General features: G+C 53.8%; 1 protein-coding gene across 2 annotated transcripts in view; it reads right to left on the minus strand.

Moving 5' to 3' along the window:
- Positions 1 to 22,218, minus strand: part of ENTPD2 (ectonucleoside triphosphate diphosphohydrolase 2) — a 44,990-nt gene extending 22,772 nt beyond the window's left edge. The window contains exon 1 of one of the 2 annotated variants that reach the window (XM_039506514.1): positions 21,712 to 22,218. In XM_039506514.1, the coding sequence (XP_039362448.1) occupies positions 21,712 to 21,822 (111 nt within the window). In that variant the 5' untranslated portion in view covers positions 21,823 to 22,218. Of the gene's footprint in view, positions 1 to 586; positions 733 to 21,711 lie in introns of those variants that run through there. The other variant, XM_039506515.1, reaches the window with a different exon arrangement.
- Positions 22,219 to 25,645: the final 3,427 nt, after the last annotated feature.

Raw genomic sequence — 25,645 nt, forward strand, 5'->3', positions numbered from 1 at the left:
CACACAACGCACAGTCAACCTGTGGAACTCCTTGCCAGAGGATGTTGTAAAGGCCAAGACTATAACAGGGTTAAAAAAAGAACTAGATAAGTTCATGGCGGATAGGTCCATCGATGGCTATTAGCCAGGATAGGTAGGGAAGGTGTCCCTAGCCTCTGTTTGCCAGAAGCTGGCAAAGGACGATAGGGGATGGATCATTTGAAGATTCCCTGTTCTGTTCATTCCCTGGCACTGGCCACTGTCGGAAGGCAGGGCACTGAGCTAGATGGATGCTTGGTCTCACCCAGTATGGCCATTCTTATGTTCATCAAATATGCCCAGGGACCCAGTCTGCTGCATGTTGGGGAAACGGGCATTGTTATTCAGAGATGAACTACACTGGAACATAACAAATGCCGGAGAAATTCAGAGTGAATTGGGCACTCGTAATCTAAGATACAGTATTAGATTGTTTCATCACAGTGGTGCTATTTTGTAATATTTTTCTTGAGTTAACAAGTTCTAAACATGTTGTAATATGTTATGATGCAAAGAAGGAACTACCCCCAGCTGTGCAAGAGGGAACGTTTATAGCCCATCGTCCTACCAGTATTGTCTCATTATTTCTTTGTACTCCCCCTTCTGTCTGTATCCATCCATTGTCTCTTGTCTTATACCCTTGGGACTGGGACTGTCTTTAGGTTCTGTCTGTACAGTGCCCGGCACAGTGGGGTCCTGCTCCATGGCTGGGGCTGATAGGTCACTACAGTAATACAAAGAATAAACACATGGGGACAGCAACCCACAAGCACAAACCTGTCAGCAGAACCTCCCCACTCCCGGAGATAAGTTACATAGAAAACACCCGTGCTAGACCAGCGGCTCTCAGCCTTGTACCCCTTTCAGGAGTCTGATTTGGCTTGCGGACCCCCAAGTTTCACCTCACTTAAAAACTCCTTGTTTACAAACTCAGACATAAAAATCCAAAAGTATCACAGCCACACTGGTACTGACAAACTGCTCACGGTTACCATATAATTATAAAATAAATCAACTGGAATATAAATATTGTACTTACCTTTCAGTGTATAGTCTATAGCGCAATATAAACAAGTCAGTGTCTGTATGAAATTTCAGTTTGTACTGACTTTGCTAGGGTTTTTTCTGTAGCCTGTTGTAAAACTAGGCAAATCTCTAGAGGAGTTGCTGTACCCCCGGAAGAGCTCTGCGTACCCCCAGGGGTACACGTACCCTGGTTGAGAACCACTGTGCTAGACTATCTTGAACGAAGCGCTCTTGCATTCTGCCCTGAATCCGTTTGCTTCCCTGCACAGTAACTGCAAAGGAAGCTGGGCTCCAGCTGTGACGTTATTCCAGGCCCCTGTGCTGCACTGCAGGGATTTCCCACAATCTGCAGTTAGCCAGACTTTGGCCGGTTTTGAAGCACTGTTACTGCCCATTTTATGAAGCAGACACTCACATCCCAAGAAAAATACCCAGCCGCTGTCTTTCCTAGATCCCTTGCAATGGGAACAGGGCAGGGAATTCTGCAGTCCTGCCAAATTAGAGAGCAGGGTTACCTCGTCCCACCCAGCCTGCGCTGTTCCTGGGCATCACCACTGCGAGATACAGGGCTACGAACTCCTGTCATGGAGGGGCTGTGTACCAAGCTACAGTTGTTTCCATGCAAGTTACTGCCAAATCTGACCAGTGGGTCCCACTGTGGAAAATCCTCTGCCTGGGATGTGCATGCTAGACATGTAATTAACAGGCGATAAACTCGGGGGCCAAAGTCCTTTGGCAATCAGCAGCTGCCGCCCTTCTCCACCACCTGCCATCTGAGCTCCAACCCCCTTACAAACATTCACTGTCTTTCACAGCTCCCCGGTGAGGGAGGTAAGTGACACTACCCCCATTTTACAGATGGGGAAACTGAAGCACAATGATGCAATGACTTCCCCATGATCACAGGGTAACTCAGCATCAGAGCCAGGAATAGCTCTCAAGTCTCCCCAAACCCAGGCCCATTGCTTCACCATGAGGCTGTTCTTACCTCCACTGGCACAGGAAGCTGAGCAGAAAGTCTCCCCCTTATCACATCAACTTGCACACCTAACGGTTCATTTAACTCCGAGCTAGGCTGGGTGGTGGGTGGGAGAGCATGGCAGGTCTGTGCTCCACGCAGAGTATGGGGAATGCCCTGCCTTGGATCAACCCCACTAGCCCTGCTCCCTTGGAACTATGGGAACCGTGCGTTACAAGTGCTGGGAACGTGGACTCCGAGGTCGCTGAATGACTGGAGTGAGGCATCTGTGACCACTTGATGGGCACGCTCTGTGTTTACATCTGGGCCACTCCAGACAATGAGGCAGGGTTCTGCATTGCCAAAATTACTCTCAGTTGAGAAACTGATTTCAAAATATATATGTCAAAATCATCTGGTTCCTCCCATCCCCACAGGCCATTGGCTTCACAGGAGACCAGTTATGAGTCTGTGATGTGGGAGACCCACATCCCCAGCAATGCCCTGGGACAGGACTTTTTCATGTAAGGAGCAGGGCTGGCGAGATCAGGGTTGTCAGGTGTTTTTCCGTGTCTCCTATTTGTGTGGCCACAAAGTGCCCCCAGGTCACGGCGCGGCATTGGCCCGTTGCTGTGCAACACCACAACTGCACATCGGGAAGTTTTGTGCTCTTATCCCACCCTGAGATAATCTGAGAGCCCAAAGCGATTGTGGGCCTTGGACCTGCAAGCATCTCACAAGCACTAGGAGGTGCCACTGGGACAATCCAGGTGGACTCATGAAGAGTGTCAACCCCGCCTGCGACTCAAATCATTTAAAACAAGGAATGCACAGCCACTGGAGCACCTTGGATCTGGGCTCACTACAAACGCTTCCCTGGAAGCAGCCACTCAGCTGCTAGGCTACCACTTTTACAAGGCATAAGGAGGGAGACATAAGGGCAGGGTGCTTCTGACCTGAGGGACTTCCCATGTTGTTCCCTTAAGGTCTGGTACACCCTGTTGCAGACCCTAACATACATGGGGGTGAGGTACATTCACGAATGTACGTTGGGTGCTATTGTCAGCTCCTTGGCTAAAAGGTGCTAGAGAAGGATACAACATTATTGTGGCTTTAAGTAGCAATTCAGGAAGTTGTACGCACACACACACACACACTAAGTAGGATGGGGGCGAGAGGATTAGTCAGCGGACTCCCAACTGCCCTTCTCCTAAATCTAAGATTCTGCAGTCATAACACAGATAATTGTTTAATGATGTGTGAGCTAGCAGAATCCAGCTCTCTGCCTCAAGCTATGCTCCCCTCCGTGGGAAAACAGGAGCAAAATGCGCCAGAAATTTACTTTAGCGAGCAAAGACCCCAGATCTAGCTCTGAATATACAGGTGGAGTAAGTCCATTGAGTGAATCAGAGCAATCTTTACCTAGAGCCAAATTCCCTGGTCCTTAATCATGCAAATCTCTCCTTTAAATCTACAGAAGATTTGCTCCACTAAAGACTAGAGAATTTAGCCCAGAGTAAAACCAGGATGTCTGATTGGTGAGACCTCAACTACAGGGTGGCAGTCCCTGGTTTAAATGACAAATCAGCTCTTTTTGATGCCTCATCAAAGCTACTGTGAGATTAGACAGTCTTTGTAGGTCTGTCCTAGATAGTGCCGGCTTCCATTCAGATAAACGGGAGGCACTTCACAGAATAGGTTTCCTTGGTCCCATCGCCCTTTCCCACAAGTGCCCTGTTTGTAAAGATTTTGCCCTAGGCATTCATGGCCAGGATCTCTCCACCTGGGGCTTTGATGTTTTACAAGCAAACCTGAAATGAGGTTATTTTACAAGAACAATGCTCAGCACTTCTGAGACAGCCACAGAGAAAACCGCAAACAGACAGGGGATGTGTCAGAAGGGCATGCGTAGAGATGGGGGAGGGACAGGCTAGAGAAGGCTGTTAATCAGTAGAGCTGGGTGAAATTTTTCAGCCCAAACCCTTTTTTCAGGGGGAAAAATGCAGTTTCCACTATACTGACACTCCCAAGAATTCATGTCAGTTTCACCAAATTGCTTCAGTAAAAAACAAGACCCTAGAAAGATTCTGGAAAAAATCAAAATGTTTCTTGGTTCAAAACATTTTGCTTTTTTTGATATTTTCTTCTGTTTTATTTTAAAAAATGTTTCAAATGCTCACACTCGCAATGAAACACTCACTGTGGGAGGATGACGAGTTTTGTTCAACAAGAACTAACTAACTAACTAAATGTATATATATTAGCAATTTTTCAGAATTGCCAGCAAACTGAAAACTCCATTATTTGCCTGGCTCTCTTGATTGGTTTTGTCACGCAACAAATGAATCTGCACCAGCACTAGTGTCAGAGCACTCACGGGGCTGGCATGGGTAAGTCACTAGGCCATAGTAAGTACTTCATCGGCCCAGCCAAGCCATCAGGCAGAGCAGTGTGAGGGTGGCAGGGACCAGAGGAGAGAGAGAAGCAAAGCTGTGGGAAGAGCTGGTGAACAGGAAAGTCTGAGGAGCAGCACCTGGGGTGAAGAAAGACCTGAGACACAAAGGAGAGGGCGGCAGAGAACGCAGAGAGCAGCGGGGAGTGGAGATGGGAGAGAAATGAGGACCGGTTAGCAAGAGCCACAGCACAGGGAGAACAGCTCTGTAGCAGGTCAGGAAAGATGCGTGGGAGTCCTCGGGGTGCAGTAGCCAGGGGTGGCCAGGGTCTGTGCTGGGATGCACTGACAAGTGTGCAGGGAAGCCAGCCAGCTCCCTCCTGCACTAACCCCCCCCCCCCCCCCGCCAGTGCAAGAAGGCCCCTCACAAAACTCTGAGGACTGAGATAAAACCCACAGCGCAGGGATCAAAGAGCACGGCCGGGAGCCCAGCTGAGGTGAGTCAGAGCTGGGGTAAAGTACACGCTGCCTGAGCTGCTCAAAGGGGCTGCAGCGCCTTAGCTTCCCCTCCCAACCTGCCCCAGGACCGAGCCTCGACTGCAGACAGATGCACAAGAACCAAGCACAATGCCAGCACAGCTCATATTAATAGATGACACCCCAGCCTCTGCTTCCCTGGAGCTACAGAGCATGAGGCATAGCCCAGTCCTCCTGTATACAGTGCCCCGAGGATCTCTCCATTTCCCAGCCATTCCCTCTGTAGAGCTCACATCAGCCAGCAGCCCAGAACCTGCCTCTCCCCTCATTGCACAGGGCAGGGGAGGAGAATGGTGTTTAGCGTTTCCCAGCAGGCTGCCATGTGTGGAGATGTGGAAGGAACGCTCCTATCTCCCCTCAGCCGGCCACCCAGCCTTAAAACACAGATCAAAGCCACCTGCCGAGGGTCTCCATCCTGAGGAACCGGCCTTCATGCTGGATGGAGGGGGACGGGTCGCGGGACCTGGTCGGTAGCTGACACACTGTGACACGTCACGGCAGGGACTCATCCCTGGCCTATGGACCGAAGGGTCTAGCCGAGCAGGGTGTGGGAAGTGCAGCAGGATGAAGGGAGCATGAGGGAGGAGGGGAAGGGGTCTAGAAGGGGCAATGCAGAATATTATCCATGGGCTAGGCACAGTAAGGCCACGTGTGAGAGTATTTAAGCAACAATGTGCTCAAGAATGTATAAACCAGGCCCAGGCCCAGGGAGTTTATAACCCCGCGGACTCTAGCGCTGCTGAAATGAACAGGCAGCAGGTTTAAAACAAACAACAGGAGGCATTTCTTCACCCAGCGCACAGTCACCCTGTGGGACTCTTTGCCAGAGTGGTGAAGGCCAAGACTATAACAGTGTCCAAAAAAGAACAGGATAAGTTCATGGAGGACAGGTCCATCCGTGGCTATTAGCCAGGATGGGCAGGGTGATGCCAGAAGCCGGGAATGGGCGATGGGATGGATCATTTGATGATTCCCTGTTCTGCTCACTCCCTCTGGGGCACCTGGCACTGGCCACTGTCGGAAGACAGGATACTGGGCTAGACGGACCTTTGGTCTGACCCAGTCTGGCCATTCTTATCTACTGGAAGTTTTCTGACCAGCTGTCACCGGCACCACACCTGGGTCTCTAATGGCCATGAGCCAGACCCTCAGCTGGTGCAGCTTGGCATGGAGTGGCTGTCAGTGGAGCTATTCCAAGTTCTGCTAGCCAAGACGCTGTCCCCATGTCTGCTTTGTAAAATACACCGTGCAGAACACAGTTTGCATCCAGGCAAACAGGCAAGCTCAAACTGGGATTATAATACAGCAGGACAGGACATCAGGAGCAACATGGCACCCAGACACAGCACATCTGCAGTGGAGATGGGACAGTAGGACAGGACAGACACAACCAGGAGCGTTCCCCTTAACTCCTGTGCCACTAGGATTCAGGCCGATAGTCACTGAATGTCAGGCAGTTGCAGCCACGCTGCCTTCCGTGCAAGGTGAGCTGTATTCCCCAAACTGCCAGCTTGGCATACCAACAATGCCCGGCACCCGCCACTCGTCCCTCTGCAAGGCCTGAGCCTTGATTGTCAACTCCCTCATAGAGCAGGACCCAGCCACACCAGATAGTGCCAGTCCTATCTATGACCCTCTGAGACAGCTGCCTCCTCCGGGGTGCAGAGTATCGGGTGATGCTCACGAGAATCAAAGGTGGGATGCTTTCAGGTGAAAGTGCCCAGCTGTAGAATGAGCTTCTGAAGCAGCTAAGCTGGGGCTTAAACCCACCTATTTGCTGTAGCCTTCCAGCCATAACCCACCCCAGGGATGGAGACAGTAACCCTAACGGAGACAGCCATGTACTGCAGGGGATGGGCATAGTTGAGATAAACACACAGATCCGGAGGGCAGCTGCCAGGTTTGGGGTCCAGCTACAGAAAGAGCCCTCTGGAAAGGGAAACAAACCAAATATGTACAGATCTCTGTCCCTGCTGACAAACTGTGCCCAACTGGATTGATGAATAGGGTCCCTGCCGGGCAGGGGCAGTTTGAGGGGTGCAGTGGGTTAGTGCATTAGGCTTTCCCCTCTGGAGACCTGGTGAGGTCATGAGTGAGACCCACTCTAAGACACTAACCGATGGCCCAAGAGTCTCCTCTCAGAGACCCAGAACCAGACTGTCAGGGATGTCGCCGCAAGAGTGAGAGCCAAGCCAGAGCCATGGGGAGGGGGTTTAATAATGAGGTCTGACTTGCCTGCGTGCATTGCTGGAGTCCTATCGAGCTATGGGGCCCTACAAACATTAACCTGCCCAGCGCCCCTCTGCAGCAGGTATGTGTTCTCCCCACGTTCCAGGTGGGGAAACTGAGGCACGGAGAAGGGAAACGACTTGCGAGTTTGTGGCAGAGCCAGGTCTAGTCCCCAGGTTTCCTGACACTCTGTCCCGTGCACAGGGCTCCCTTCCATTCACTCGGGACCGATTCTCTGGGGCAGCTGGGGTGGTGGCAAGAAACATAATGACAAGGCTGAAGGAGGAAGACGTCCAGGCTGGGATTCCTGCTTCCCAATGACCTGCCAGCAGCACGTCCCAGTCGCAGGGAATGGAGCCTGCAGGGCAGATTCACACACGAACCCAACAAGGCTGGTCCCAATACTGAGGCCTCTATAGGACTCCTAGAGCAGGCATCCTTCAGCCCAATTCCTGGGTCTCAGAAGGACCACAAGGGAGTCCATCCTGAGAACGAGGGTCGGGATCCCAGCCAGGAGCCGGCTTTGCGGAATTACGCTGCACGCTCTGAAGCATGTTACTGATGAGCAAACAATCAAAGGTTACTAGACTGTTGCAAACCTCACCTCATCCGTGCAGAGAGAGAGAGAGCGAGACAGAGGAAATGAAATCAACTGACAGATCCAGCAGAGCTAAATTTAACCTTGGTCAAAACCAGGGCCAGTGTCTTGATTTTCCACTCAGCAACTTCCATATGTGGGGTGTTCAAAGGTGCTTCCGGTAGCTGGTGTTCTGTTAACTCTTCGCTGTCCTAGGCCGTGTCGTTCCTCTCCCCTGAAGTGGCTGGGTTTACATGAACTCAGCATCACCAAGGACACCTTTGCCTGGGCAGAGACAGTTAATAAAGGACAGATACCCACTGGGGACTCTGAGCTCGCCAAACTCACTTGTGACCTAAGCAGGCTTTGAACCCATCACCTTGGAACTCAAGAAGAGTACACTAGCCACATTCGGCTACTTCCACCCACAGTGAGGCCAACTGCTGAGCTTGTAGGATGGAGGCTTCGCTGTTGCGTCACTGGGCACACCAGGAAAGAGCTTTATGGAGCCCCATTTGCCAGTGCTTGGTGATGGCCTTTCCCATCAGATGTTGGCGGAACAGGCACCACTGAGTTGATGGGATGGCATCCCTACACCGTCTGCTGCCCCCAGGCCAGCCCACCAGCCTGTCACAGTTGCACAGACGTGCTTTAAGTTGGAGTTCTGCTCCCCCTCTTGTCTACATGTCGGGGGCACACAGACCATCTAATGGCTGCCCCCATCTCCGCCTGCCCTGAAGATCAGAGCAGATTAAGTGTCTAGATACCCAGTGCGGGTCACTTAGACAGAAATCAGGCACCTGTCCCTCAGACCCAAATGTGGGATGCAGCATGTGACCCCAAATGAGGGATGCACAAACATTATTTGGGCAGGAAACTTAAAAATGCCGTGAGAGTCCTTCCTGCAGGGGAACCAGCCCTCTGTGACCTCCCTGGCAGGGCTGAAGTCAAGCAAACTGGCACTGAGAGCCACACTTTTAAACAGGAATGGTAATTAACCATTGGGACATGGGACATTCTCCTTTAAATGAAGCCCGGCTGTCTAGCTCAGAGTTACACTGCAGCGCAGACACAAGCTCTTCGGGTCAACGCGGGTGTCACGGGGCGACAGTCTGGGCCCTGGAGGTTTCGTACGGGTCCCATCTGGCCTTACGAGTGATGAATTCTTCACTTCTGATGTGAACAATTGTCGATAACCAACGAGCAGGGGCGCCAAACTGATGCGGGACACTGGGAATTTGGAAAGTAAACATGAGTGACGTCCCTAGACAAGAGGGACATTTGAGAGACAGGCTTGCATCCCTGACCCCACGGATCCACACTCCCTAGCTGACTCCCACCAGGCTAGCGGGGGCTGCCGTAGGTGGCGGGTTGACACTCGAGGTTCTTCACAACGGAGCTGTCTAAGCACTTATACTGTGATCACCCCCAGAGCACCTCAGCACCTAATAAAACCATCACCACCGGCCAGCGGGGCTGGAACAATTGTATAGTGGGGGTGCTGAGGGCCATTGAACCAAACTGGAAACCCTGTGTATGATGGAAACTAATTCAAGCCAGGGGGGACGGCAGCACCCCTAGTTCCAGCACCTATGCCACCACCACTGAGAGGCTCACACGTAATCTAGTTGCCTCTCTCCACCCTGAAGTCTGTCCCCTCCACCTTCACCGTCCTCCCCGCCAGCAGGGTCTTTGCTGCAGCTAAGCTGAAGTAGGGAGATTTCCACTTTCCTCTGGAAGGGGCGAAATCTCGGCTCATTCTCAGCTCCCTAGCCTAAGCCTGGCTGCTGAGGAAGCTCTGGTCGGACCCTAAACCCCTCACTAGGTGGCCTTTGTGTCACTCCAGGGCACGGTGACAACGGGAGGCCTTTCAGTTTGACGGTTAGTGTTTCAGACACTTAAGAGCCAGTGCATTGTTTAGCTCTGGAGAAGCTCCATGTCTTGGTCCAGGCCCAAGGTTGGACGTGGGCCCATACACACACCAAACTCACAGCCGAAGGGCACAGGTTGGATGGGCGTGGAGAATGAACTCTCCTGCCACGTCACTGTCGGGGCAACCTGGCATGGAGGAGACATGCGTTGCTGCTGTCCACGCTGCACCTGCTCTGCACCTCCAGGGGGGCTGCACCTTTCCCACACTTTCACAAGCTCTTCTACCAGTCTGCCCTGAATGCTCCGTCAGCTGGCGGGAGAAAGTGTTGTGCCTCCAGTGGAGATATGAAGACAGAATTCAAATCAAGTTAAGCCCTGACCTAGTTTTTCTTTAATAAGCCGCTTTCTGCTGCAACATTGTCCCTTTGATTCCCTGCTTGTGTGTGTCAGCGGGCCCAGCTCTGAGGCCAGTTCACAAACACATCAGCTCAGCAATTTCCCTCTCCTGCCTTCCTCTCTCGCACCACGGTTTAACCATGCCTACGCTGATGCTAAGGTCCACAGGACAGGACTATGATGCACCCACACACCTTTCCAGGGTAGCTTGCTGGGAGCTGGGTACTTTTCTATAGTTTAGCAACGCTTGTGAGACCACATTGGGGTGAGACCACCGTAGGGGGCCCAGCCCACCAAGATCTCACTGCGGGTGGTGCAGAACGCCTGGGGCGGCTGTTGTGATTACACAGGGCCTGAGCGTGCTGACGCTCCGCTTCCAGCGATGCTGCACCGAGTCCCAGTAGGGCATTGAGCAGGAGACGGCAGCGCAAGGACAACAGGAGGGGATGGGTGGAGAGTTGCCCTTGGGATGTGTCTGCAGGGGGCCAAGGAGCCAGCGACAAGGAAGGCCAGCCAGGGTACTGTTCTCCCAGGGCTTGGGCTGCTCAATACCTGCATTCGAGGTCAATCACAAAGGGGAAAAGGGATGAGGAAGAGCGGGAGTCAGGGTGAAACGTGAGCAGGGGGAGAACGCTGGGCATGGGGCCGGGTCAGCCCCTGACCACAATCCCTGAGCTCTGCCCAACTGGCACCTGGATGAGAATGGCCCCTGTAGGCCTCACGTCACTGGGGAATAGCTGTTGCAGGGGAATGCCTTGGCCACGCCCTCTCCCGCCTCCTGCACCAGGGGTACGCCAAGAGACGTGGGCTCAGTCCCGACTAGGGTTGCCAACTGTCTAACCACACAAACCCAACCACCATTTATCACTTACGAGCCCTCGTCACAGCCCAGGATCCCACAGTGCTGGGCGCTGTACGTATATATTGGTAGATATTGTCACAATTCTCATATACGGCTACGCATATGACTCCGCAGTTCGAACCCTGATGCACAGAGGCGGCCACACTGACGGCCTGGGAAGTCTGTATCTGCAATGTTTGAGGATGCAGCTCTGTGGCGCCTTTCACGTGCAGCCTGGACACGATTTCATCAGTCCCACTCAAACCTGTCACAGCAAGACCTGTTCTGAGCCATTTGCTCCAGTTCTTTGGGACTGATGCCAGCCCACTGGAGACTCCTCTTCAGATTATCTTTGAATCGCCTATACGGCTGACTCTTCTTTCCTTTGCCCTGACTCAGCTCCCCATACAAGATCTGTTTTGGGAGACGGTGTCTTCCACTCTGGTGACATGCCTGGTCCACCTAAGTTGTGCTCTCAGTAACATTTCCTCAGTGCTAGATGTGTTTGCTCTCTCAAGGACCTTAATACCAGTCACTGTCCTGCCAGCAAATGCTCATTATTGAGAAGAGGGAGCGCATGTGAAATTGCTCACTCTGTTTAATGTGACGTCTATAAAGAGTCCACGTCTCAGATCCATACAGGAGAGATGTTAGAACCACTGTAGATCTTCAGTTTGGTGGAGAGACGGATGTTGCGTTGGTTAAGAACTTTTATTCTAAGTTGGCCAAGGACCTGGCCGGCTTTACTAATTCTGGAGATTTCCTGATCAAGGGAACCGTCACTTGAGATGGTGCTGCCCAAATACTTGAATGATCCCCATTTTTCAGCTGTGTGCCTGGGATGAAGATGACTGGCACTGGGGCATTGGAACGAGGTGCTGGTTGGAACAAGACCTCGGTCTTCCCGTGACTGATGGTGAAGCCAAAGAGCTGGGATGCTTCAGAAAATCTATCAGCGATGACCTGAAGGTCGTCTTGTCTATGGGCCATCAAGGCACAGTCATCTGCAAAAAGTGCCTCAACAAGAAGCCTCTCCAGCGTCTTGGTCTTAGCACTGAGTCTTCGAAGATCAAAGAGGGAGCAAAGACAGTCCCTGCTCCACAGAACTGACAGTCATCCCAGTGCAGATTCTGGCTTCGCCCTGCCCGTCTTATGTCTGGCCCAAGTGAGCCGTTAACTGGTTCTTTTTCACTAAAATTCACCAGATGTTTTCTGTGAAGGACTCTGCTTTGGGGCTCACTCCCCTTTGGCCTGCCAGGACCTGGGGCTGTTAACCGCACAGAAGTTCCCTAGTGGCCAGGTGTTCAGAAGAGCACGAAGCCCCCACACAGCTGAGATCAGATTTCCAAAAGAGCTCAGAGAGCTTGGTGCAGGTTGGGTGCTGCTGAACCCTGGGAAATCCCTCCCTGAGGCCATGTCTACACTTGCAGAGTTTTTGCACTGTCAGTTTCACCAGTGATAGTGAACTGGTGAAAGAAAAGTGCAGGTTTGTGTACTCACTTCCACAGGCATCAGAGAGTGTTTACATTTGCAGCACTTCCATCCTCGCTGAGAGCAGCGCACTGAGGGCAGCTATCCCACAATGCAGCTCTCCCCATTTTGAGGATAGGTCTAGTGGGAAGTGGGGGCGTGATCGCGGGGCATCCTGGGTCCCTGCACAGCCCCCTCTCCCCGAACACTGATCAGCTCCAGTAGCTCAGCATTGCTCCAAGCAGGGGATCCTTTGCTCCCCGGAGCAGGCACCTGGCCAGATCATAAGTGAGCACTTGCCAAGAAAACAGGAAGGGGAATTTCAAAGTTCCCAGGGCTTTACAGGTGGAGAGGTGGGCGTCTGTTTACCTGGCTGCTGGCCAGAGTGGTCACCTAGGCACTGTGGGATATCCTGCGGAGGCTAAAAGCTCTGTAAACAGGCAGAACGTGTCTTCCCTTGCACATCACCGCAAAAGCATCACCGGGAAGAGCTGTGCGCCTCTCATGGAGGTGGTTTTCTTTCTCCGGTGAAACTTCTGAGTTTGACAACAAAAAGTCATTGGCAAGTGTAGACGCTCCCACAGTTTTTGCGCAAAAAAGGGACTTTTATCTGCTTTAAATGGCAGGTGTAGACATGCCCTAAATCCGTCCTGGCTTTTTCATTTTGTCTGAGCTACTGTTTGCATGCAGAAAGTTTAACTTGCCATTTGCAACAGTGCAGGACTAAGAGTGAGCCTTGTGGAAAAGAAACTCTATTTGAAAGCCTACGTGGTTACTGAGGGTGCGTCTACACTGCAATTAGACAGCCGTGACTGGCCTGTGCCCGCTGACTTGGGCTGAGGGTATTTAACTGCAGACTAAACGTTTGAGCCCAGGAACCAGCCTGAGCCCAAATGTCTACACTGCAATTAAACAGCCTCTTAGAGGCTCACAGAGCACCAGAACCTCCACTACATAGTGGGAAACTGAGGCACAGAGTGGGGAAGTGACCTTATCCAAAGTCACATGCTGGCAGCAGAGGGGTGTCCTGCCTCCCAGTGCTGTACTCTAACCACTTGACCACACTTCCACCTGCAAATGTAAGCTGTAGACTGAGGTATGGCTGTGTCTACACTTAAAACACTACAATGGCACAGGAGGAGTCCTGCCGTCAGCATAGGAATCCACCACCCGGAGGGGCGGGAGCTAACCTGATGGGAGAATTCTCCCGTTGACCAAGCGCTGTGTACATCGGGAGTTCGGTCAGTGTAACTGCATCGCTCAGGGGTGTGAAAAATTCACTTCTCGGTGCAACGTAGCTGTGATCCCAGTGTAGACCAGCCCTGGGGCTAGGCACACACAGCACTGGAATACTCAACCACAGCAAGGTTTCTGCATGACACACGGGACGTTTCAGAGCTTCTTCTCCTGTGTCACTTAGCAGCCTCCTCCAGGACCAGCCCAGCTCAGCTGTCCCAGTGGAGACGTCAGCCTTCGCCAACTGGCTGCTGGCATTCCTACCCCTCCCCAAAGGGCAGGCAGAAGGCACCAGCTGGAGGGTGCGGACAGGAACAGATTTCCATGGACGAAGGGGCCCAACCCTTGCTGCTTGCGGAAGATGGAATCTCCCCATCACTGACCCAATGCCGCATTTGGGCACAGCTCTCCTTAGGACCATGCCAGCGTGTCACGGAGCAGCAGTGGGGAAAGCCCGGAGAGATGCAGCGCCTGTTATTGCAGCTTCTCTCACTAACTGCACTGGAGAGGTGGCAGATGCGGCGCTAACATGAGCACAGAAGCAGCTGTCAGAGGAACCACAATTCCTGCAGGCAGGACCCAAGCACTGCTCCTGGGAAAGAGCAGAAGAGGTTCAGAGCGCTGAGGTTTGGGGAGCCCGGCCGATTCCCACTGCAGTGTGGTGATGGGGGAGGCTGAGGGACACAGCCCCCGAGGCGTGGTCAAGGAGCTGAAGAAGCTAGTGGAGGCACTGCAGCCTCTGAAGCAGCTGGTAACATGCAGGATGAAATCTCAAGGCAAAGGGAAAACGCTGCCAGGAAACTGAGGCTAGCGTCCCTGCGGATGGTTTGATATTGTCACTGCAGACTCAGGGCCCAGAGCACAGCACGTTCCACAGCACCAGCCAGGCCTGGCTGCTTGAAAAGGAACAGATGTGGTGGATTTCAACAGGTTAGGCTGAGTTTCCTGGCATTCTCTCTCTCTCTTAGTGCTTCCCTGGCCAGCAGCCAGAGCACTGGCTGAGCAAGGTAAGCAGAGCATTGGCACTGCCTGTCAGATTGCTGCAAAATTCATCTCCGGGCTCCCTGCCACATGCAGCTCTCTCCTCCCCCAGCCAACTTTGCCTGAAGTGGAGTTGGGATGATGAGAGACATGGTCCCTTGTGTGAAATGCTGGGCCCAATCCTGCGCCTTCGCCTCCCGGGGCGCAGGATCCAGCCAGGCAGCGAGACCAAGGTCAGAGCCATTTCCCCAGGCTGATTCTCTCTCAGGCTCTTCCACTTCTCACCACTTCATGGCATAACTCGGCGTATCGCTAGGTGCCAGCCCTAGTACAGGGAGACACACACCCATCCCAGAGCTTGGCTCCCACGCCTCCTCACATGCACTGATGGAGACCCTGCCCTTTGGCCAGAAAGAGAGCCGTCCCGGCACCCTGCTGGAGTCCCCTCTGGAAATCCAGGCATGCTCTCCTCCCTGCTCCTTGATCACGGGGTCATTCCAAGAGCTAAGGGAGAACTAGCTGGGCTGGTTTTTTATAAGGCCGTTTGGAGAAGACCTACAGAATTCTAGTGAAGAAAAAATAAAAAAAGGAGCCAGCCTGGGGCAATTAGACCTCAGTTCTTCTAGGTAATGGGCAGCCACCACCCACCCAAGAGAATCCAGGGTGCTCAGCACCTCATTGGATCAGGCCCTTGGGTAGGGAAATAAACCCAATTTGGGGTATTTTTAGGGTTACTATTTGTGGCAGATGAATTCCAAGCAGAGTTTCAGGCTGGAAGAGAAGGCAACAGAGCTGGACATTTATGTAATTCCCACATGACCTGCACTTTAATCCCATAGCTGCTGAGAACTCTCCAAATCTGCTGGCAAATTCAACGGGGCTGAAACTAACAAGGGCCCAGCAGTAACAGGCAAAGCCAGCGACACACAAGGCCCAGCCTGGAGACTGGAGCCAGGCTGATGGCTCAGGTTCACCATTTGCCAACTGCTCCTGCCCAGCAGCTTTAAAGGTTTCAAAAGCGGCCTTGAGGGGGCAGGCTAGAGAGGAGAATCCGCTGGGAAATCACAGCACCTAGTGTGAGTCAGGCAGTCTCTGGCAGAGAGCCCTGGGCCTGCAGCCATGGAGCTGTGTTGGAGGGGGTTGGTGCTGGCGCCATTCCAGCGAGGATGCCCTGTAAAGCAGGCTCAGGATGCTCTTTATCCAGAGGACGGTGCAATGGGCTCACTGCGCCCGTCCTGCCCAGGGAGGCAACCACCAGGTTTTGCAATATGGTTCTTACAGCAAATTATCCCTCTCTGCACTGATCACGCTTGATGCCAACCGGCAACAGCCCCCGGGCCTGATGGCAGCACTCCTGACTGATTTCAACAGGGGCAGAGCCCCAGTGTAGCAGGGAGGTTCAGACCCATGTGTGTGGCCTTGTGGAGAAAAGCCTCGACTCACAACAGTCTCCCCTGCGATAAAAAACCCAGTCTCAGCGCCCGGCCAGCCGCCTCAGGCAGAGTGGACATTTGGGCCTGGGCTCGCGTCTGGGCTCTGGATCTCAGACCCCAGGCGCCAGCCCAAGCCTGAACGTCTACACTGCAACTTTATAGCTGCGAGTCCCAGTCAGCTGACCTGGGCCAGCCGTGGCTGCAGCGGGTCTTCTATTGCAGTGTAAACCTACCCTTGAGGACTCCAATCTGGTGTCACTCATGCACATGAAACTCCCCTCACCGTCAATGGGAGCTGCACCTGAGTAAAGGAGGGAGCAGCTGGGCTTTACATAGTTAATGCAGCCTGTTACTGTGGCTTCCTGGAGGCAGGGCTCATGCCTTGTAAAACAGGGGGAGCAACCATCAGCAGGAAAATCCCAGGAGTTACCACCCACTTTAACAAGCTGGATAATTGCAGGGCTCTGGTTCCCATATTTACTGTCTTTCCTCTTTGCAGCAAGCCGGCAAGGAGCACTAAGAAACATTTCTTATAAGAACATAATTTTGTTCCATGTGCCTCTGTGTCCACCTGCTGAAGAGAGCCTGTGGCTGGGGGTGGGGGGAGTGGACAGGCGTGTTCTGCATGCCCCCCCCCACACACACACACTGCATGGAGGCCCTGCTGGGGTCCAGTTCCACAGGGTTGGGGGGCAGACAGAGAGTGGGCTGGGGGTAGAGGGAGGCAGATGACTGGGTTGGGCTCCTGCAGAGTCTCCCTCCATTCCCAGTGTCTGGGGCAAGCATCATGTCCAGAGTAGAGGCAAGGGGCTGCCCTACAGAGCCCCACCCTGACTTTGGGGGATCATCCCACTTCTTCCATGGGGGAGGGCAAGACAGAGCTCATGCTCCCCACTGCCAACACTACTTCTCTCTAGGGCAGGGAGAACAGGACCATGCTTGTGCATTCCCCTTCCCCACCCCCCCTTTCCTAGGAAGGGGAGATTAGAAACTGGAAGGGAAGCACAGACCTGGCTGTCAGCATTGGCTGAATGTCACACTTTAAGGCTCCCACGAGGTGGTGCAAGCCAGGTCGCTGGCCCCAATTCCCCCCTCGGACCTATCTAACTTCAGGCCTTTCCAACTTGCATGGGGGTGAGATCAGCATCAGGCCCGTTGACTTTGTTAAAGCTCCCAGAATATCCCATACCCAGTTTTTATCGCCCAGCTGATTAGCCCTCACAGAAGACTTGGGGAAGGTTTTATCTAGCAGTGAGTCTGATTCAGGGAGTTTCTTCATTTCTTTTCCATCTCTCTAGCCATGTGTATTTACCTACTGCCCTGCTGAGGGCAGGGCTCTCCAGCCGTGGCATCACACAGCACTTCTTGTGGGAAAGTTGCAAACAGATAGCAAACATCAGGGGCCCGATCCTGCATTATCTGTGCACTCGGAACTGCTGCCAACTTCTCTGAGAGCCGAGTGTGCAAGAAATGCAGGGTCAGGCCCCAAGTAAGTGAGGCGCTGAGAGGGGAGGGGAAACGTAGTCATGACTGCCTTGGGGGAGAGGTGGGAGAAAGCAGGGGTTTAAAACCAGCTAATGAATAGTTACGCTCTCTCTGTAACACTCTCCCGTTAGGACAGGGGTCCCCAACCTTTTTAGGTCCAGGGACCGGTTTCGTTTGCCGGACCCTCCACAGGCGTGCCTGCGGGAGGTCCAGCTGAGCCGCGGGACGAGCGCTCCCTCCGCAGTCGTGCCTGCGGGAGGTCCACCGGCTCCAGTGGAGCTTCCGCAGGCGTGCCAGCGGAAGCTCCAGCTGAGCCCCCGGAGCAGCGGACCTCCCGCAGGCACGACTGCGGAGGGAGCGCTCGTCCCGCGGCTCAGCTGGACCTCCCGCAGGCACGACTGCGGAGGGAGCACTCGTCCCGCGGCTCAGCTGGACCTCCCGCAGGCACGACTGCGGAAGCTCCACTGGGTCGGTTCGCGGCCCGGTTTCTAAAAGGCCGCGGACCGGTACCGGGCCGCGGACCGGGGGTTGGGGACCCCTGCGTTAGGGTACCAGCCGGAGACATGGAGACCTGAGTTCCAGACCCCTGTTCTGCTGCACTCTCAGTGGGGATGTCCACACTGCAGCTGGCGGTGGGATTTCCAGCTCAGGTAGCTGTATGCACACTAGAGGCACCGCTGTGATTCCGCGAGCTGCAGGCGGAGCGGCTGCCCTGAGCACAGTGAGGGTCTTGGCTGGGAGTGCACTTGGGGCAGCTAGCCTCTCCTGCTGCCGTGGCCGCACTGCTCTGACCAGGTCTGCCTGAGCTGGGAATCACATCTCCAGCTGCAGGGTAGACAGAACCTGGCAAAAGTCACATAGTCGCTCTGGGCCTCAGGTCCTGTCAAAGTTAGACTCAGGACTCACAGTTTGTCAGACCACTCTGTTTTATTAGCACAGCGCTCTGCTAATAACACCCAGATAATGTGAGCCCCATGCAAAAGACACAAACTATCTTATTTATACAGATAAAAGGGCGAGAACTTAACAAGATAACAAAGGAAGCAGAATCTGATAAGTTTACCTGGACTAGGCATGCATATCTTACTAACTATTACTGATCTTCTGTTAATGTTTCGCCATTAGCACCATTGTTTATGCCTAATGTTTCTTTTCCTGGCACCTGTATTTCAACATTTCTTATTTCTGCTTAAAGATACATACAGCATTTCTTTAATCTATTCTTATTTTTACAATATAATTCATTCTACTTTCACAGTCCCCACCAGTAAACTGGGGGTCAGAGCACTGCCCAGCCACCCCAGGATGCTCTGAGCATAACAGCAGGGAAGAGTGAGAGCGGCTCAGATAAGTCAGGTAAGTACCTGGGACAGACAGCTAGGCACACACTAAGTGCTGGGCACAGTATAAAACCCCAGGCAGATTCCATTTGACAGGTGCCAAGTGGCACGTCTGAGTGATGAAGGGCATCTGCACAAAGGGCGCCGCAGAAGCGATCTGGTTTCCCGGCTGGGCGCCCCATTGTCTCTGAAAGTGAGGGAGATCCCCCCACTCCCCTCTGGAAGAAGGCTCAGAGCTGCTGAAAAGCTCCATTTCCCCACAGACCAGGCACAGCGAGCGCAGCACAGTGCCATCTCCCCTGCCAATGTGCATCAACCCCGACCTGGCAGGGCCAACGCTGGGGGCAGGAGAGAGGATGGCTCGTGCTGATTCAGGAAGTGGCTGCTCCCCAGGGCGCCGGTCAGTGCCAGTCGCAATGGGGGTGTTTGGGACATGGAGACGTGTCTCTCAGGAACTGGACTGGGGCTATCCACTGTGGGATCCTTAAGTGTCCACCGGCCACGCCTAGTTTTCAGCCAGTGACCTAGGCCCCAGCCACGCTACTGCAGGGGATCCAGTTACAGAGCATTTCAAAGCCGTAGCAAAGGGGGGAAGTTACGGTGAGGCCCCGTCTACACTATGGCTTTGAACAGTGTTGTAGCTGGGTTCCCTGACTCAACTATGGTTGTGGAGTAACATTTTCAGAAGCACCCAAGTGACTTAGGAGCCATTTTCCAAAGTAACTTTGAGCCAGACTTTCAAAGCTGTTTAGGCAGCTCATGACACCAAGAGGTGCTTCTGCAACTCCCACTCGGCACCTATCTGCATCTTTAGGGTCCTGAATAGCTTTGAAAATCTGACCCTTAAGAGTTTACATCTCGCTGAAAGTCAGTGGGAGTTCGGGGTCTAAGTATCTTTGAGGACGTGACCCTAAGTGCCTAAGTCACTTTTACAAATGAGACTCAGGAGCCTAAGGACTTAGGCTACATCTCCACTATGAGCTGGGGTGCGATGCCCGTGCTCGTGAGCACATGCCCTGCTAGTGTGCGGAGAGCTAGCAGGTGTGTAAATAGCATGGGGGCACACTGGCAGCAGAGACGCGGCTTAGCCATGCTAAGTACAAACCTGCCCGAAACTGGGGGAAGCTTGTACGGTGCCAGCACTGCTGCTTCCTGTGCAAGAGCAGCTACACTGCTTCTACCCAAGCTAGTGTGAGGATGTGTAGGCGAGCAGGAAATCAACCCCCTAGCTCACAGCCTAGACAGAGCTTGTACAGAGTCTTGTAGGTGAAGGAGAAATGCTCTGTACCCCAGTAACATACCCCCAGAAACCAAACACCCACACACACTTCATCCTTTGGGCAGAGCACCCTGCCTGCTAGGCACAACTTGAGGGGAAAAAGAAAGGGGGCCTGCAGGTATGGTAAAGCAACAGAGGAACAAAGAGAGTTTATCATCTGTGCCTCGTACTGCCAGTGGATCCTGAATGCGCTTGTTCGATCCAGGGACAGCACAAAGCCTTGACTCAGTTTTGTTTTTCTGAAGCCCTGCTTTAGTCATCATGCCTCAAGGAAAGTGGAGCCCTTCCGAGAACAAGCATGACCCGGCAGAGACCGGATCCCGCATTCCCTGGGCACTCTAATTCCCTTTGGCTTTGGGAGGTGCACAAGGAAAGTAAGAGCAGGTCTGAGAAGCCAAATACATGTTCCCCCAACGATACCAGAACCACAGCAGTGCTCAGAAACTCAAAAGCCACTAACAGTGACAAAACCTCGGGAAAAGTTCCCCAAAGCCCTAGCTACAAAATAAAATACTGATCGCTATTAATGCAGTTTGTTAAAGGGAAAGACCCAGTGAGGAATCAACTGCAGGAGACACAAGTCATTCAAAACTACATAAAGTACAGGGAATATGGGGCAGGCGTCAATCAGCAGCTTCATTCGGGTGGCATTAGCATGATTTACACCAGCTGAGAATCTGGCCATTATGTGTTTGCACATGTCTGATGGGAGGCTGGATTGGTAAACACAAGCACAATGTTGTCAACCGGGTAATAATTACTAGTTTTAAAATACAGGGCTGGCAATGTGCTCCCCTTGCCTCTCCTAACAGCTGTATGGAACCACTGATCTTAGTGATCTCTACAAATCTTCAGAAAAGGCAACATAGCCCTGAAATCAGTCTCGGGCGGGTCAAAAGTTTTCCAAGAAACCTGTTTTTGGATGGAAAATTGGGTTTTCGACTAATAAACATTTTCCACAAAAAGGATCTGCTTTCTGCGGAAAATTTAGATTTTTCATTGCAAAACTCAAATACCCCCAAACTCAAAAGATTTTTGGGGGAAAAAAACAGATGATTTGGGGTGTGGATCAAATTTTGGGAGGGGTTTCACCTGAAAATGTTCAGGTTTTGAATTTTTGCAGGGAAAAAAAATCAAAATTTTCTGCAATAACCCAGCCCGTTTTTCTTTCAGACGGGGCCGGCTCTGCCCAGGTGCTGGCGAAGTCCGCAGCTCGCACTGACTTCAGCACAACAGCGGGCGCTCAACTCGGGAAAAATCAAGCTCCTAGAGCTGCTCCTAGAGCCGGGAACTGCATCTAAACCCGCTGCGGGGTTCTAGTCATGTATCTTTAAATAAGAAAATAAAAATATTCGCAAGGAAGGGAGCTTGCAGGGGCCGCCCCGCGAGCCCCGAGCTCAGCCTTACGCGGGCGCTCGCTGTGCTGCCTTCGAGTTCACTTGGCTGCGGCGGGGGGACAGGACGAATCCTCTGCGCTGGGCATCCCTGAGCCAGCATCTCTGGAGCTGCGGGCGCCCCCGGCTCTGCCTGGCCCCGGGCTCTGGGCGCCCCCGGCTCCCGGCTCTGCCTGGCCCCGGGCTCTGGGCTCCCCCGGCTCCCGGCTCCCCCGTGTTCTCCACACTCTGGGTGGCCCCCGCTCACCTTGAAGGCCGGCGGCTCCCGCAGGTCCCTGGTGGGCAGGCACAGCAGCAGGATGCCCACCACGCCGATGAAGCAGAGCAGCAGCAGCACCGCGATCACCTTCCTGGCCATGGTGCTCGGTCCCCGCAGGACTGGAGCCCGCCGGGCTGGGGCTGGGGCTGCTGCATTAGCAGGCGGGGCCTCCTCCTCCTTCCTGGCGCGCTGCCCGGGGGCTGAGACGGGCCCGGAGCCCGGACGCTGCGGGGGGGTGCAGGTGATCGGCCCACGGCTCCTCCTGCCGCTCGGGCTGAGACACGGCGGCGGCCGGGGCTGCTGCTGCGCCGGGCTGTGCGCGCTGCGCTGCGCCCCGGGGCTGGGGCTTGGCCAGGTGCGGGCCCAGGCACTCGCTCGCTCCCCTTTGCTCTCCCAGCTGCCCTGAGCAGGGCCCCGTGTCCCGCCGGGCTTTGCAGGCAGCGGTGGCGCTGCGCTGGGGCAGCCAGTCGCCCTTCTTGGCTCTCTTGTCCCAGGCTGAGCCTGCGGGCGGCAGTGGGGCAGCCAGGGGTTGGCCTGCAGCTGCTAGCCCCAGTTACAGGCCCCCTGGCCGGACCTTCGCTGCTACTTTAACCTGCCTTTGGGGGGAGGTCCACACAGCGCAGGAGCGAGCCCCCAGCCTAGGCGGAGAGATGTGGGGCAGGGGGCTGGTGTAGACAGCGCTTGAGCTGGGTTTGTGAAACCGCTCCTAGCCGCAGCTTCAGAGCACCGTCTGCACAGCTCTTTTCGCTGCGCAAGCCCCACTCGCCCAGCCTGGACGGGGAGGCTGCTCCCACACTGGCTCCAAACTGCTGTGTAGACATCTCCTTGTTTGCAGTGTAGACCCAGGGCGGTCACTGACACGTTCCCTGAATACCAGCCATTCCAGTGCTGCCAGGAGCACCATGGGCCGACCCCTGCCAGCGCAATGTGTGTGCCAAGTCATGGCGGGGGTGGGGTGGCGGGAAGGCGGCGTGCTCTTAAAAATGGTGTACCCCCATCTGATACCAGACAAAACCACGCCCGGTTTTGTCCCAGTACCGGACAGGGGCCGACCCTCTCAAAAGACTGTCCAGTTTAATAGCGGATGAGTGGCTTCCCTTCGGAGACATACCCTGTGTGCTTCCTGCCGGAGTTGGCAAGCCATGCGCTGCGTTCTGCTAGGGTACCTGTACGCTGGAGCTGGAGGTGTCATTTCCAGCTCAGGTACATGTACCCATGCTGGTTCTGACCCAGCTAGTTCCCTAAAAATAGACACGGAGCCACCACAGCCAGCTGGAGAGGCTAGTGGTCCCCCCTGAGTACATGCCTAGGGCCTTGGATGGGTGCATACTCAGATGACACTGGGGCTGCTACACTGCAGTTTTCAGTGCACTAGCTTGATCAAAGCTAGCGCGTGTATGTCACCCAGGCTGGGAATGACGTCTCTAGCTCCAGTGACTACTCACTGTGTGACAAATGTGGGGGTGGGGTGAGCCCTGCTGCACCCGCTTGATTTAACCGCTTGAGAAGGGATTCTACACCGTCCTGCAGTAGTGGACTGGAGTGGGCAACAGTGCCTGCCCAGGGGGCAGGAGGACCACCCCTTTCTGAGCATGGGGTCGGTTTCCAGAGGGGTAGGACTGCAGGGATGGGTGGAGCTTTGCTTCAAACTTGAAGCTGGGAGAGGAAGATGGGGTGAACCTCTCCGGCAGCCTTGTTCCATACATCCCCCCTGAAGCTCTGGTACTGGCTGCTTTCGGAGACTGGGCTAGGTGGACCATTGGTCTGACCCAATATGGCCGTTCTTATGTTTTTGAACTGAAACTCTGAAGGGCTCAGTGAGTTTGACCCCCTTCTTTCACCCCTGGTCCATTTCCTGGGTTCCACGCAATGCTAAACAGCCCTAGCACTCTGGGTTGTAGAATAGAGCGGGTCAGTCAATTCACCAGCAGGCAGGTGCTTGGGGCGGCCGAAGGGAAGGGGCGGCACGTTGGGCTCTTTTGTGGCAATTCAGCGGCGGGTCCCTCGGTCCCTCTCGGACCTGCTGCCGAATTGCTGCCGAAGAAGAAAGCGGCGCGGTGGAGTTGCTGCTGATCGCGGCTTTTTTTTTCCCCCCCCCGCTGCTTGGGGCGGCAAAAACCCTGGATCCAGCCCTGGTCACCAGTGTGGCTGCACCCACATGACAACCCCGTGCAGTGTCAGAAGTGGGTGCACTGCACTGATTTTGTGGCAGCAGCAAGGAATCATAGAATCTCCGGGTTGGAAAGGACCTCAGGAGGTATCTAGTCCAACCCCCTGCTCAAAGCAGGACCAACCCCAACTAAATCATCCCAGCCAGGGCTTTGTCAAGCCTGACCTTAGAAACCTCTAAGGAAGGAGATTCCACCACCTCCCCAGGTAACCCATTCCAGTGCTTCACCACCCTACTAGTGAAAAACTTTTTCCTAATCATCCAACCTAGACCTCCCCCACTGCAACTTGAGACCATTACTCCTTGTTCTGTCATCTGCTACCAATGAGAACAGTCTAGATCAGGGATGGGCAAACTTTTTGGCCCAAGGGCCACATTGGGGTTCAAAATTGTATGGAGGGCTGGGTAGCGAAGGCTGTGCCTTCCCAAACAGCCTAGCCCCACCCCCTATCCGACACCACCATCCCACCCCCTCAGAACCTTTGACCCATCCACCCCAACCTTTGTCCCCTGATCACCCCCTCGAACCCCTCACCCCCTATCTAAGCCCCCCAGGACTCCACCCCTATCTAAGCCCCCCTGCTCTTTGTCCCCTGATTGCCTCCTCCTGAGACCCCCCCCACCCTAACCACCACCACCCTCCAGGACCCCACCCCCTATCTAAGCCCCCCCACTCCTTGCTTGCCATGCTCAGCCGGGTGCTCTGGCCCAGGAGAGCAGGGCCGGCAGCTTGCCCGGCACCCTGCTGCTTGCCGCGCTCGGCCTGGCGCCCCAGGACGGATAAAAATGGCCTATGGGCCATAGTTTGCCCACCCCTGGTCTAGATCCATCCTCTTTGGAACCCCCTTTCAGGTAGTTGAAAGCAGCTATCAAATCCCCCCTCATTCTTCTCTTCTGCAGACTCTCCTCATAAGTCATGTGCTCCAGCCCCCTCATCATTTTTGTTGCCCTTTGCTGGACTCTTTCCAATTTTTCCACATCCTTCTTGTAGTGTGGAGCCCAAAACTGGACACAGTACTCCAGATGAGCCTCACCAACGTTGAATAGAGGGGAATGATCACGTCCCTCGATCTGCTGGCAATGCCCCTACTTATACAGCCCAAAATGCTATTAGCCTTCTTGGCAACAAGGGCACACTGTCAACTCATATCCAGCTTCTTGTCCACTGTAACCCCTAGGTCCTTTTCTGCAGAACTGCTGCCCAGCCATTCGGTCCCTAGTCTGTAGCTGTGCATGGGATTCTTCCGTCCCAAGTGCAGGACTCTGCACTTGTCCTTGTTGAACCTCATTAGATTTCTTTTGGCCCAATCCTCTAATTTGTCTTGGTGCCCCTGTATCCTATCCCTACTCTCCAGCATATCTACCTCTCTTCCCAGGATAGTGTCATCTGCAAACTTGCTGAGGGTGCAATCCACACCATCCTCCATCATTAAGGAAGATATTGAACAAAACCGGCCCAGGACTGAACCCTTGGGGCGCTCCGCTTAATACCGGCTGCCAACTAGACATGGAGCCGTTGATCACTATCCATTGAGCCCGACGATCTAGCCAGCTTTCTATCCACCTTATAGTCCATTCATCCAGCCCATACTTCTTTAATTTGCTGGCAAGAATACTGTGGGAGACCATATCAAAAGCTTTGCTAAAGTCAAGGAATAACACGTCCACTGCTTTCCCCTCATCCACAGAGCCAGTTATCTCCTCATAGAAGGCAATTAGGTTAGTCAGGCATGGCTTGCCCTTGGTGAATCC

Source organism: Mauremys reevesii, linkage group 19 (genome assembly GCF_016161935.1).
Source record: "Mauremys reevesii isolate NIE-2019 linkage group 19, ASM1616193v1, whole genome shotgun sequence".
Lineage (NCBI taxonomy): Eukaryota > Metazoa > Chordata > Testudines > Geoemydidae > Mauremys > Mauremys reevesii.